Source organism: Andrena cerasifolii, chromosome 1 (assembly GCF_050908995.1).
Source record: "Andrena cerasifolii isolate SP2316 chromosome 1, iyAndCera1_principal, whole genome shotgun sequence".
Lineage (NCBI taxonomy): Eukaryota > Metazoa > Arthropoda > Insecta > Hymenoptera > Andrenidae > Andrena > Andrena cerasifolii.
The window spans coordinates 31,273,089-31,288,535 of NC_135118.1; the positions used below are offsets into that span (position 1 = coordinate 31,273,089).

Consider the following 15,447-nt stretch of genomic DNA (forward strand, 5'->3'; position numbering starts at 1 on the left):
GTCTTTTTTTATTTGGGGTCTGCCACGACCCCGGTATACCAGCCACGTTTGCCAAAAACAGTGTACCAGTTAAGGGTTAAGATTTACCAGAAATGAAAGAAATATGAACTTGCTCGATTTCACCAGCAAGCCACCGCTCTAACAATCCAAAGTCGAATCCCGAAGTGCACTTAGAGCCCGAACCACCGATCACAGAAAATACCCGACAAGGCAGCCACTCGCAAAGACAAAGATCAACAGCGCGAGTCCGAGACTTCGGAAAGTCCCCAAGAACTGGAATTCACGAACTCGGGACCGAAGGATTTTTACCGAGTACCGATCACTGGAGCAAGTTCACCGGCGGAGTCAACTGTGCACGCCTGCAGGCTGGAGGACCAAGAGCCCGAGGTGGCTTTAACCGACTCGCGTGCCCGGTTGCACGAGGAGGCCGATCTCGCCAGCAGGTCCGTGGGAATGCAGGTGTTGCTCGCGGCGTCAGGGCGCAGAGGCCACTGCGCGTCACGGGGTAGGTTGTCACCTGGTGGCTCGAGCGCAGGGAGCGACGTAGCCAGCGTAGAACCTTGCTGGACGCCCGCTGGAGGAACGACTTCCCGGAGGTGTTCGCGGCGGCCTCGGGCATGGCACCCCGGGCCGAAGTGACACCCGGCCGGTCGGCTCGCGCCCGCACCTCGAGAACCGAAACTGCAACGGAGAGGGTAGCGCCGCTGGGCGGCCAACAGACAGAGGGTCGCTAGGAGGGGTTGGTAGCGCGCGGACCGGGGGAAGAGGGGCGGCCACCCCCGGTCGATATCAACCCCATACGTCGCGGCTAGACGGATCCTGCGAAAGGTTACCCTTTCCCTCCGGCTGACTCGCGTCTCTCCCGGGACCCAGCCGGCTCCCCTGCTGCGCCAAACGCCATTTTCTACGATTCCTCCTCTCGACCACCCTCTTCCCCTGTTAAGTTTCCCCTCCGGCTGGACCGATGTGGGGGCATCAGGAGCAGGAAGGGTCCTTGGGAGGGGGCGTTGGGGGTGTTCTTCTTGGGTTGGTGGACTTTGGGTGTTTGGGTGTGACGTAATTTGGTGTAGCTCCTTGGGAGAGGTCGCGCGGAGGGAGGGTGAATTCTGGAGGCTTCCTGGGGGAGGCTGTTGGGGGAGAGAATTTTCAATGCAAATAGGTTAAGTCACTTTAGGATCCTTGTGAGAAGTGGAGGTTTGCAATGCGGTTTTGGAGGGCTGGAGTGGTTGTTGAGATTTCTTTTTAGGGCTGTGGTAGGTATTGTTAGGGGTGGGATACTCACGGAACCTAGTCGAGTTTTATACTTATAAAATGTTCAGTTTATGGGATTTGATTATTAATCGTGAAAGATCGTGTGCAATTGAAGAGGCAGGGGGAAATAGGGAATGTCACAAATGTAATGTTTGATACTTTAGTCTAGTCCATTAGTAAAGAAACAAGGTTCGATGAATTTAATTTTACCTTGACGATAGAAGCTTATGTTACAAGGAAACATATCGAACCAGAAAATTCTGATCGTAATGAAATTCTGTACGATTGTAGAGCATGTCGGAGTATGTAAGAAACGATTTTTTTTCTGCGGGAAAACACTCCGAGGGGGTGAAATCAGCCCCCAAATTTTCAGCGATTTTTCGTTTTTCGAGTATAATTTTGTGACGGTGCGAGGTAGAAGAAATTTTGGCTGGTGCATTTTTCATGCGATGAATCCTTACATTCACTGCATTGCGCCCATTTTTCATTTGATTTGCTTGTACTGTGCTATATGATTCCATGCAAACAAAACAGTATTAATCATCTTGTTTGTCGCTATTCGGTTCTGTCGCGGTACAACTAGTGTTCCTTCTCGAGAAATCTTACAATTGCTTATTTCTTATTTCTCGAGAAATACTATAATATCTCGAGAAACTTAAGTCTAGGGAAAATATATATTATAATATTGAATTATAATTTATAATATATATTTATAATATTGAAATTTATAATATTGAAATTATAATATTGAGATTTATAATATTGAAAAGAGGAGATAAGACTATTGTAGCCCGTATACAATTTTTGCACGATCCAGAATTTCTTCCAAAAGGGTCAAGAGACGCATTTTTTCATTTAACAGCCAAGATAGATATTTCTAAAACTTAAAAATATAGCACTAACAGATTTTGCTGCTGCAAAAAAAAAATAGATTCGTTGACGCTACATTAGACGTATTGTGGTATTTAAAAATAAATTTTAAAACCAAAAAGAAATGTTTCGCTTTGTACAAATTTTGTATTACATAAATAAATTTACCAATTATATTTAATATCTATTTTTTCATTTACACAAGTTTTGTATAAATTAGACAGGAATAATCATTTAGTTAAAGTTTTCTTGTGTTCTTGATAAATATTATCAACATTATTCCAAAAACATAATTTTTGCGATATTTTTTTCAATATGATCTCATTTGTGATTTCTCGAGAAACAAAAAATATCGAGAAATCAGGAACACTAGGTACAACCGACCCTGACCAGGCTTTTGAACTTAAATTATAAATTTCTGATTAATGAGACACTTAAAAGTGATAAGTAACGATCAGTATTACTTTAAAGATGGCCAGATTAAATTTAAAAAAAAGAAGAAGAAAAAACATGTACTGCCAAAGGGAGTATTTATATTACAATTTTAAATCAGTAAGAAAAAGTTACTTTAGGGTGCCGAAAAGTTAATTCCTACACTATACATGCCTATTATGTATTTACACTGCTAGGATATGAATGTATGTATATGATATTATTTCGGATTCCTTCTTAAGCAAAAACACAAGGTTGATTCGTCTAAAAATATAGAGGTTTATTATCAATTACATAATAAATAATTATCACATACATACTTCCACGTGTTTCACTAACCTAAAAATATAGAGAATCAACAATTAAATGTTTGTGCTTCTCTATATTCTCTCAACATATGATCTTTTCTTATAGGGACCTGCACTTGTAGATTCTGTACTACTGGGTTCATTAATTCGATCTCACTATTTATCAATATAATTAATTTTTGTATTAATCAATTTAACCGTCACTCTGTCTATCTCTATTCTCTGTTTTCTTTATCTTCTCAAGTCCTGACCTCTCTCGAGCATCTACGTAACTCACCAGCCTATACACGAAGCTTACATGTATTCCAAATGTCATTCTTCGTCATATATCCAAAATTTGTGTTAATACCTATCATTTGTTTTGAGATATTTAACACTATTCCTACCACGACCAGTCAAATGATCGTTTTCAAAATTTCGATTAGAATTTCCTATACACAACGTAATTGAATCGCCTTTAAACTTCACTACTTTTCCTCAAATATACGTGCATATATTTGATATACTTCTGAATAAAAGAAACTATATTTTTAAACTGTCAAATTGGCTATTATCTTCATTTTATATTAAAAAATATAAGTTGTGCTAAAGACCTGTCATTCAACCGGTCGCGGTAGGGATAGGTATACGAAGTGTCGGTAGGAATAGTGTTAAGAGATCAGAAAACTATAATATTAAAAAATATATTATATTAAAAAATATATAATATTAAAAAATATATTATATTAAGAAATATATTATATTAAAAAACATATTATATTAAAAAATATATTATATTAAAAAATATATTATATTAAGAAATATATTATATTAAAAAATATGTTATATTAAAAAATATATTATATTAAAAAATATAAGTTTTGCTAAAGACCGGTCTAGGTTAGGAATAGGTATACGTGAAGTGTCGGTAGGAATAGTGTTAAGAGATCAGAAAACTCTAATATTAAAAAATATATTATATTAAAAAATATATATTAAAAAATATATTATATTAAAAAATATATTATATTAAAGAATATAAGTTGTGCTAAAGACCGGTCTAGGTTAGGAATAGGTATACGTGAAGTGTCGGTAGGAATAGTGTTAAGAGATCAGAAAACTCTAATATTAAAAAATATATTATATTAAAAAATATATATTAAAAAATATATTATATTAAAAAATATATTATATTAAAGAATATAAGTTGTGCTAAAGACCGGTCTAGGTTAGGAATAGGTATACGCGAAGTGTCAGTAGAAATAGTGTTAAGAGATCAGAAAACTATAATATTAAAAAATATATTATATTAAAATATATATTACATTAAAAAATATAAGTTGTGCTAAAGACCAGTCTGGCTTAGGAATAGGTACACGTGAAGTATCAGTAGAAATAGTGTTAAGAGATCAGAAAACTATAATATTAAAAAATATATTATATTAAAAAATATAAGTTGCGCTAAAGACCAGTCTGGCTTAGGAATAGGTATACGTGAACTGTCGGTAGGAATAGCGTTAACGTGTTACAATCGCCCCCGGTCTACCCTACCTCCACCAAGAACGAAATGGTAATCCCTAAGCTCTCCTAACGAAGCAAGCCTCCCAAGCTCCCAGCAGTGGCACAATCACAATTCCAAACACTCGGATACGTCACTATGATGTCCCGCCACAATCGAAACGTCGGCGCTCCATTCTCTATCCAGCAACAGAGCGAACGGTTCCGCGTAGTTACCAGGGGTATTCTGATTCACAGCCCGCCACGGACGTATCTATTTCCAGCGGATCCCCTGAAGGGTGCTTCCTGGGGGCAATTAATGCCCTCCGCGCACCCCTCGCTGCCAGGGGACAATTCCGTCGCGAAATAGAGCAACGGACGGGGCACCGTAGCGCGTAATCGGTGCCATGAATTATGCCACAGTCTATATCACGGTCTATATCGGGAAATTGGAAAAGCTGCTCCGTGCAGGTGTTGAACGTTGACGTTCGATACCGCGGGGACACGCGTCGGGACCCATCTCGATCCTGCGCCCGGGTAGCAGGGGCAAATGGAGAGCGAAATATATCGCGCGCCTGGATGGCCCCAGAAATTGGCAAATGGGGATACGGGAAGACAGCTGGCCATTGGTCGACGCGGTGTATGCAACAAGTGTCGGTCGGCCGTGAAATTTAGCCCCCCCTGGCTCCGTGGAGGGGCGCGGATGAAAAGAAGCAGGAAATCGCGGGAGGGTGAAAGAAGGGAAAGGAGGAAGGGGCGCGGAGGGGTGGGACGCGCTGTGGAGTGGCTTCAGCCAGCAAGGGGAGAGAAAGCTCTCTTGAAAGCTCAGCTGGAGGAGACGGGAGAGCCGGACCAGCGCAACCTGGCCGAGGCCTAGGTCACGCTTATCGACCTGGCTAGCGATGGGCATTCCATTCCCTTCCGCCCGAGCTCTCGAGCAATTTTTTCTTCCATGCACTCGGAATTCTTACGGACGATTCTTAAAGGGTTGAGTCGCTAGAGAAATAGGTGATTTTTATGAATTTTTTACGAGAAGGGATTGTGAAATATTCTAAAAAATGTTGCTGGCTTTTATTAACACGCTCGTTAGGGTATGAAAATAATTTTTTTTTTTTTCGTGTTTTCGGTCTGCATGCTAATAACCGCAGCTAATAAGAGATGTCTAAACGGTGGCCACGATTTCAGAAGAATTATTGAACCGATTAAAAAGAAACCTTGAGGCATTTGGATGAGATAATTTGACTCGCTGTAGCGTCGTCTTCTAACACGAGTTTCTGAAACACGAGGTTTTTTAGCAGCATATTTAGGCGTGAAATTCCCGTGTTTTGCACTATTTCGTTCAAGTGTCCAGCGATCATGGTAGTTTTGGTGTTTTTAACGCGTTCTCGGGATAATGCGATTGCCATTGATATAAATTTTACGAAACTTTCTCGATTTTTCTGTACATTTCTAGAACTTAATAATATAATTTAAAAATTTTCTGAATTTTAAGGGGAAAAAGTCGGTTTAAATTTTATCGGTTTAAATTTAACTATTATTTCAAATTCCTACAAATTTCAACACATCGAAATTTACATTTCTAGAAAAAGAGGAATGTACAATTATCACTGTAAAGTTAAAAGATTCAAAAATGCGAAAATGGTAGCTCAAAAATGATATTAGGTGTGACCACAGAGGGTTCAGGTAGCTTTCTGCGGAATTCCTAATTTCTAATTTGCAATTTTGAAGGATCCTATTCTAATTCGGTACTAACTGTAATTTTATTACATTATATAAATACTGTTGTTCCTCTTGTAACTCATGAGATTCTATCACGTACATGAATATATAAATAAATAAATATTAAAATTGAAGGCGTTCAATTTTGAAAATTTAAGGGCTCACAGGATTTTGTAACTCTTGAGCTGAATATGTCGAGCTAATAGTGGCATACCTGTACTGGGTAGTTGATTACATTAAGCTCTAAATTTGGAAGAGGGGGGGACTTTGGTTTAATCTCTCCTTTCACTTTACTCTCCTCCACTTTTAAATGTTCAGTGGAAAAATTCGCGAAAATGGGTCTTCACTTGTAGCAACCCTCTTTTCCACTGATAATCAAATATGTGAGTAAGCATAGATAGCACTTTGAACATTTTCATACTATGATAACACCTGACCCAGAAATTAGAATGTTCCATTACCAAGTTAAATGCCCCAGTAGAATTAATGCCTCTCGATAGAACTTTAAAACTGATTAAAAGTCAAACTGCAATATCCAACTACAGAAGACCTGCATTTACGTTACACCACCACGTTTCCTTCCTTTACTTCAAAAATCGAATCTAATCAGTTCTATGGAACTTCTTTTCGTCACGAAAAAAAATGTGTTCACCAAATTGAAGTTTCTTCCATTTATTAATACGTACTTTGAGAATAGAAAAACTATTCCACATTTTTTTAATGCTTGCTTTCACCAAAATAGGTGGGTGTAATACGCGATGTAAAAAAAAACGCCTCGATTGCGACGATTTTGAATTAACCATGTATCTGCAACCACAAAACCAAAGGGATTTATAAACAGCACGACTGTCGCTATATCCCGAACTAGATTTAATTCGATTAAAAGAAGAATTAACGAAATAGCTAACGTTCAAAGTTCAGCTAAATTTTTATAATTATTTTGCAACAGAAAATGTGAAGAAAAAGCAACGAAAATGCGTGATTCTAGTTCGGGCCACAGAGGCAGCCATACTGATCGCAAACCACCCTAATTCCCACCCCCCGATACAGGGTTCCTCCAAAAAGGATGGCACAATCAATGCGTCTTCCTTTACAGCGCATATTCCACTCACTTATTTTGGCGAAAGCAAGCATTCAAAAAAATATAACACAAATCCCTTGGTAGTCTCAAAACACGCACTAACTAAAAAAAATCTGAACGCAGCAAAACCATTTTTTTTTTTTATAAAAACAGTTCCAAAAAACGACAAGTGTCTCTACAGGGCGTTACAGTGGAAACATCCCTTGGTAGTCTCAAAACACGCATTAACTAAAAAAAATCTAAACCCAGCAAAAACATTTTTTTAGTGATAAAAACAGTTCCAAAAAACGACAGGTGTCTCTACGGGGCGTTACAGTGAAAACACCCCTTGAATAGTTATAGTGGGCCACCAATGGCACACGTGGCTCAGACCGCGTTAAACAGCAAGACAGATAGTACTCTATCTCCCGACTATTTGCAGAGGCAGCTAGGAATGGCTATTGATTGATCGGCTCTCGAGTAATCGCTGGAAATGTGCTCGCGCGCTCTTAGGGGTGAGTCTTGCTGCGAGGGCTAATCAAAATCACCCGTTGCATTATTAATTGGTCACATCGAGCGCGCAGCTGCGAGCTAATGAATTATCGAGTCGACGGGCATCGCGACATGAATTATGACCGATCCGGGGATCTGTTCCTACAAAGGTTCGCGTTATTTTCGGACCAAGTCGGCGCCGCGTATCGCGAGGTATAAGCAGCATGACAATAACTTTGACTGACACGAGAGCAGCTGAATTATAGATCGCTGGTAATCTCGCCGAAGGATTCTTGCTTCGATTGCATAATGCACTGCGGCCCTGAAACTCGCTACCTGGCCTTCGGGACCAATGGGCTTCCCGAGCAAACGAATCTTCCTGCCTCCGCAAGTTTTCTTTCAAAACAAAGCGCGACGGCCCGTGGAGCAGAATCATCGCGCGCTTCCTTCTAGCCTCTGCTGCTCAGACCTCTGTTGTGCCAGAGATTAATTATCCGATTTAATCAGTTTTAAAAGTCGTGGGGGACTTTGAATTTATACCACAGTTGGGCATTAACCGAATAAATTAAGAATTTTGAATAAAACGAAGTTCTTCGAGGTGAAAATTTATTCGGATAAAAAATTATACGAGTTACGAATTTATTCGGATGAAAATTGATTTGAATACAAATTAATTCGAATACAAATTAATTCGAATACAAATTAATTCGAATAAAATATTATTCGAATAAAAAATTATTCGAGATGAAAATTTATTCGAATAAAAAATTACTCGAGATGAAAGTTTATTCGAATAAAAAATTATTCGAGATGAAAATTTATTCGAATAAAAAATTATTCGAGATGAAAGTTTATTCGAATAAAAAATTATTCGAATAAAAAATTATTCGAGATGAAAATTTATTCGAGATGAAAATTTATTCGAATAAAAAATTATTCGAGATGAAAATTTATTCGAATAAAAAATTATTCGAGATGAAAGTTTATTCGAATAAAAAATTATTCGAGATGAAAATTTATTCGAGATGAAAATTTATTCGAATAAAAAATTATTCGAGATAAAATTTTTTTCGAATAATGTCCAATTCTGATACAAATTTAAATATTTAAAAATTCCCTTACTTCCCAAAATTTCTTTTGTATTCTCAAATTCACAAAATATGTTTTTTGTTTATAACAACATCAAAAAAATCAAAATTTGGAATTCAAAGCTTGATATATGAAAATTCCCACTAATGTCCAATTCTGATACAAATTTGAATATTTAAAAATTCCCTTACTTCCCGAAATTTCTTTTGTATTCTCAAATTCACAAAATATGTTTTTTGTTTATAACAACAACAAAAAAAATAAAAATTTGAAAGTCAAAGCTTGATATATGAAAATTCCCACTGTGGTTCTACGCTTAATAATTTCAGAACCCTTCAAAATTCACATCAAAACGTTAAGCCATCCAATTCGGAAGCGTCCACCGCAGATACCAGTGAGGCTGCTTTCCACGCTGGAGCGAGTGTCCTCTTCCAAGCCTTCGAGGGGTTAAAATCGGTCAGATTAAAGGGTATGAATGAATTTCAATCGCGGAGAGCGGCAGCGGCGATACGAGGCGCTCGGGAAGAAAGGGGTGGCTGCCAGGCAGCCGAGATGGCGCTGCACCACCTCTGGAGAACGGAAGAGGACACGGAGCGAGGGAGAGAAGGACAGACAGCGCTTCCGCCCATCGACCGAGGCGGCTCCTCGGCGTGTGTAGGTTCGCACGCACACGTACCTCGCTTCCTACTGCCGCGACCTTGAACCTGAACCACACAGCCTCTCATCTCGGTCTCCCTCTCCCCTGACCTCTCCGCCGAAAAGCCCGTTGAAAATCGATGCAGTGTTTGTCATTCGTCCCTGGATGGAAGCTTCCTCCCGGCACGCGAACATTCGAGAGCGCTGCTCGAGTTTCGTTGCTTCGACCAGATTTTAGTAAATAGAGAGGGGATGTGCGAGTGATTGTTATTTATTTATTTATTAAGGGTTCTAACAAGGGACCCTTTCGAAGTTGGGCATAATTCGTATAAAAAAATTATTCGTTAAGTATTCTCGAATAACTTAATTTTATTCAAAATTTTTAGTCGAAGATTATTCACTCGAATAATGCCCAACCCTGGAACCTTTACGGTTTCAGACTTTTTAGGTCCTCCATTCTTCTGCGTGCCGAGAATCACTTTGTAATATGTATTTCTTTTAATACATGTAATTTATTATTTATTGGATACTTTGAGTTTATAGCGACAAACGATTCGTTTGAAAGATATCAATTTTTGATGTTTAATTTAAAGGGTTCTCGCAATTGAAATTGGGCGAAAATAAATTTTTCAGCTTAACAAAAAGTCTTGCGCTTCTTGCAACTGAGGGGACCGATATTTTGCGGCATAAAAAGATGTGGATTTTAAAACCGCAATGGGGAGAGATTTAGTTGACTCGAATGATGAAGGCTCGGTCAGAGTGAAGTGAATTTCTCGTCGAACGTCGAGATGGAAGCGACAGGGTGCCATTATCGTGTTCCGATAGGTCAGGTCTGGCGGTTGACGCGCTCGTCGACGTTCGATCGATCACCAGCGACATTAATGGAACGTTTGAAACTATTAATTACTGTCCCTTCAAGCTTCGTGGGGAATAATGAGCAAAGAAGAACCAGGCGTCCCTACACCCTATAAAAACGTTACAAAAATAATACAGACAGACTTTGCCATCAAATTCCCTCCTGGGGATGATTTTCGAGAGCTCCGGCAAGCTCCACCTTATATTCATCGTGTTCATTAGGGTGGAGCTTAAAAGTAATTAAAATAAAATTAATATTCTGTTATAAGTCTTGCCACCTCGATTTCTTCACTTAGATATGAAAGAACTATGTAAAAACTTTGGAAATACATTCTTACGTTTTAGGGGTAGCTCAAATAAGCCATATTTATATTTCATAATGGCCATATTTTAATTTATACATTTACATTACATTTACATTTAATAAATTTATTGTTCACAGAGGCTCCGACCTGAGACACTGTCTGCTTCCTGTTATCAGGGTACAATCTACTAACTGTTTTACTTAACTATACGTCAGCTGGGGCACAGTGGCACCTTTCTTTAAGGGGTTATGCCTAGTCAGGCGGTCGAAAAGAGGCGAATATTTGTGAATTTTTTTTGAAGAAGCGGAAGCGTATATTTTTACAGAACTTTTTGCGCTTAAAAGTGCAACATTTAAAGAACATTTGGTAATTTTTTTTGGAGCAAAACCAGAAATAACATAACCTAAACGTTTATCTATGTCTTTCTATCAGTATTTCTCTCTCTTTCTGTCAGTATTCCTGTCTCTTTCTATCAGTATTTCTGTCTCTTTCTTTTTACAGTTTCTTGCTCTCTCTACTTCCGATTTATACCCCAATTGCGTCGACCAATAGAAAACGCGAAACACATTTTCCAATCACTGTCTAGAGGATCACTACCTTCCCTCAGTTTCTATTTTTCTTAAAGACCAGATGAATGCATTTGAAAAAATTTCTAGTGTTACTTCAACCCTTCCATATAATTATCACGTCCATTGGAAATTTCACCATGATTCAGCTACCCCTAAATATAGATCAATTGTGCTCATAGTCTCCCCGATTTTATTCTTTTATAAAAAACAGGATCAAATTGAGATGTTAAGATCATATTTCCTTAGTTGAAAAATAAGCTCCACCCTATTGTTCATTCTGGCTTTGACGTTCACAACCAATCTCGGGCACTTCGATTGAAGAGCTCGTTGACCCATCACTAGCATCCCCCGCATAAATATTCTTTTCTTCCTCTCGCTGTTATTCCTCCCGCGGAAGCTCACCGCCCCGTGCCAATGGATTCGATTTCTGCTTCACCCCGCAGCGTTGGTAATCCCGAACAGCAACTAATCCGACTGGGAGGCTGGCTTCGTCCCCTTCGCGGTGCCTTTCAACCCTCTCCGCAGCCTTGTGGCTCCTCTCTTCACCTCTAACAGCGGCGAAGGAAGCGGAACATGAAAGACCTTGCTCAAGCTAGCGTTAAAAATAACGTCTCTCCGATGATCCGTGCTCTCATTATCGACCTGACCTCCTTGAGAAGCTTTTGTGCCCTTCCGACGACGCGGCTCCATATACCGATTCTGATTGAATAGTCGCGATCCTTGGGATGCTTTCCTCGCGAACTCGAGGCACACGGGGCAGGCCTCAGGCTAGAGGAATTCTGCCGCCGATACCTACTCGTTCTTTTTTTTTTTTTTTTTTTGCGCCTGTCGCGTTTACGCAAGGTGTATTCTTGGATGCGGATAGTTCAGAGGTAGCGATGGTAATTAAATTATGCAAAGTGTTTGCAAGCATTTCAGAATTATTTTGCAGTCTGTTCCGAATTATTAATTTATACACAGATCCGTTCATGTTTAGTTGCAAATTGTTATGACAGTGATCCCCAATCTGTGCGCCGCGAAGTGTTTCTCGGGGGTTCGGGGTTTTTTAATATTATTCAGTTATAATAAAGTTGTGTTTTGAGATCGCGGCTAATGAAATTATTATCGTTCTACGGTCATTGCTTTGATTTCGATTTTTAGGTACACAGGTGTGCTTTTTGAAAAATGTAATTCCTATGCTGTGTATTGTTAGTGTATAACCGTGAATGCGTGAATACAAAGAGAATTGGTGTTGCGCGACGTAAATCAACAAAATGAATTGTGCTGCCAGTTTGTAGATATTTTTGGAAGCTCGCTCTGAAGGATATTGTGGAATTAAAATTTTCACGTGGTTTAGGCTGGCAAATGTCAATCCACCCAAAAGTGTAGGTTAGCTCAATTATATTCTGAAATACCTACTTTAAATGTGTTTCTTTTTTTATGTTATTAAATGTACCTTATCTTGATCTGTGTTATGACATCGTTGATAATTCGAATAATATAAACAAAAGTTTATCAAGGTATCAAAGCCTAAATAAAATTGAATAGAGACAAGTGTTTGCCAAAATTCTCAGCTGATCGAGGAAAATACCCTCCGCCAGAATTATTATTGAATATTATAGAATAGTGATTAAATATTTTATAATCAAACGGAGTTTACACTGTTGTTCGTTTTTCACCCCCTTCCTTATACCCTTTGCCCTACTTTGCGCTGCCGTTCTACCCCCTCCCATTTATTCTCCCACCTCTATTTTTAGTTCTCCCTCTCCCACCGTACTTCTACTTCTTTTTTTTCTGTGTTTCATCCCCTGAACACTCCATCCCCTCCGATTTTACTCTCTCGAGCTTTCGCATTTTTATCTCCCTCTGCACTTCCCTTCTTCCCTCATCTGCCTTCCACCACATTGCTCCTTTGAATTCTCTATTTCCCCTCTCGGTCACTACATCCTCCTTTCCATCCCCACCGTCTTAAAATGGCATCGGAATACTCGCTCTCTCGTAATCGCAATCCGCTCGAAAATTCTCCAGCTCTGAATTTCACCACTCACTGATCACCCGCCCTTAACCCTTTAACCGTGGATTACTAAACTGTCGTAAAATTTACGACACAAATTACGATAAACAAAATCATGCGCTCTGTGACCATTTAAGGGGAGGTTCCGGTCTAAATGTCGATTTTTTTTTATTTCATTTTTCGAATGTTCAATCTTTTAGGAATACGTGTTTAAAAGGATTTGTTGAAATTCGTAAAATTCCCGAAGTTATAGGCATTTGAGTAGCGGCAAATGCGTGGGTAACCCCCGGCCGCTCGGCACTCACGTAAAACTTTAAACGCGTTTTTCTCGAAACAGTGTTCTCAAAATGGTGGGACCTGTATCTTCAAAAGTTATTATCCGATTCGACTGAAACTTTTTTTATTTTGAAGAATATACTTCTGGCTAGGAGGGAAACCAGAAAAAAATACAAAAATTGAAAATTTATAATTTTCAAAGGCGTTGAAAGGACGAAAAAATATAGGGGAAAACTGATTTTAAACTTCAAGTGTCGTTATTTTCTCAAAAAATGTCATTTTTTAATTTTTTTCTAGTTCCTCCCCTAGCCAGAAGTATATTCTTCAAAATAAAAAAAGTTTCAGTCGAATCTGATAATAACTTTTGGGGATACAGGTCCCACCGATTTTGATCAATTTTTTGACGCCTTAACTTTAACGACTCCCCAGTGCCGTCTGCAAGGATTAATTATAAAACAAAAAATATATTTCGATAATTTAAGACATCCTTAATATAACGCAAAAAGTCCCATTAAATTATATATAGTAGTTTTTCTTTAATTAATTCCTAAAGATCACCTAATTTTTGGGGCTCTAGACCGGAACCTCCCCTTAAGTCAGAGAAAATGAACCAATATGCCGGGATTAATAACATGAACGTGTGTCCCTAATGCGCTGAATAAAAAATATTTCCTTTTTTATAGTTTTTTTCTGATCTCTTAACACTATTCCTACCGACACTTCACCTATACCTATTCCTAACCCAGACCGGTCTTTAGCACAACTTATATTTTTTAATATAAAATGAAGATAATAGTCAATTTGACAGTTTAAAAATATAGTTTCTTTTATTCAGAAGTATATCAAATATACACACGTATATTTGAGGAAAAGTCGTGAAGTTTAAAGGCGATTCAATTACGTTGTATATAGGAAATTCTAATCGAAATTTTAAAAACGGTCATTTGACCGGTCGTGGTAGGAATAGTGTTAAGCCCAAAGAAATAAAATTTATGTTCCTACTTGAATAAGAATATATTTTTTCGAAAATATTGGTGTTTTATTTTAAAGCCTCTTTTTTCACGAGTATTTAGTAACAACGTCACTCGCAGAGTAGTTTAGTAATCTAGGGTTAAGGCCCACCTCCGTGATATTATCTACGTTTACTGCAGTCTCAAAATTCCACCTCCGCAATATTACGTTCCATAAAACACTAATCGCTTTACTCCTTTCTCGGCAAAGTGGTTCATCCCAGTTTACAATCATTTATGTAGCAAAATAGAAACATAAAAGAAGGTTGTAATTTCGCAAGGTTTTTCCAAAATTTAGCAGAGTTGGGTAAAAATTTTATTTAAATGAAAATCTCGAATAACGAATAAAAGTTATAAAAAAAAATCTTCGTCACGCGTCGAATAAAGTTAATTCTCTAAACATTGTTATTCGAAAATTTATTTGAATAAAATTTTTGCCCACCTCTCAAGCATAAACACCAGCCAATCTTCAACCCCCTATTCCGGGAATGCTTCAAACTACATAAAAGTAAACGCTTAATCTTAAAACGGCGCGCCACAAAGCCAGAAGGCGAGGTCTAAGTTCCGATAAGGGTGTCCCTGAACGAGGCGTCTATCGTGCGCAAAGAAAAGAGCGTAGGAGTGAAAGGCGCGCGAGCCCCGAGTCCGCAGGGAACGCCGAGCTAACTCTTTAATCCTCGAGGCGGGCGACTAGCTGCAAGCAACGACGCGGCGTTACATCAGACGCGCTTCTGCAAATGGAATTCGGCTCGCACACCTAAGTCTCCGGCCACTCGACCCTGAACTCCCTCAAGGTCCCTCGCGATAACAGAAGACCCGCGCGGCTTAACGGATTAACAGAGAAGTTAATTGGAGTCCCGGAATAAACTCAAAACCCAAACACACCGGCGACAACGTGGCAAACGTAAAACACAGAATGGCTCAGCACAACCGGGGGAGCCGGGATCGATGAGAGGCGAAAGAATGAGCGTGAAGCTAGGGTGAGATGAGCGCCGAGGGAACGAGGAGGAATTCACCATCGTTCGAGGATCTCGAAAGCTGGGTAAGTAAATCGTTTAGTGTCTACGCACACTTATCGGTTCCGTGACGGTTCAGCGGTGAAGAAA

The 15,447-nt window shown here is 39.1% G+C and overlaps 1 protein-coding gene across 13 annotated transcripts in view; it reads right to left on the reverse strand.

Moving 5' to 3' along the window:
* Positions 1-15,447, reverse strand: part of Ae2 (anion exchange protein Ae2) — a 102,529-nt gene that overhangs the window by 31,073 nt on the left and 56,009 nt on the right. For 3 of the 13 annotated variants that reach the window (XM_076825104.1, XM_076825115.1, XM_076825096.1), the window contains exon 1: positions 518-675. The exons of 7 other annotated variants lie outside the window; for them this stretch is intronic. In XM_076825104.1, the coding sequence (XP_076681219.1) occupies positions 518-619 (102 nt within the window). In that variant the 5' untranslated portion in view covers positions 620-675. Of the gene's footprint in view, positions 1-87; positions 106-309; positions 432-517; positions 676-15,447 lie in introns of those variants that run through there. 3 more of the 13 variants (XM_076825174.1, XM_076825182.1, XM_076825191.1) reach the window with 3 other exon arrangements.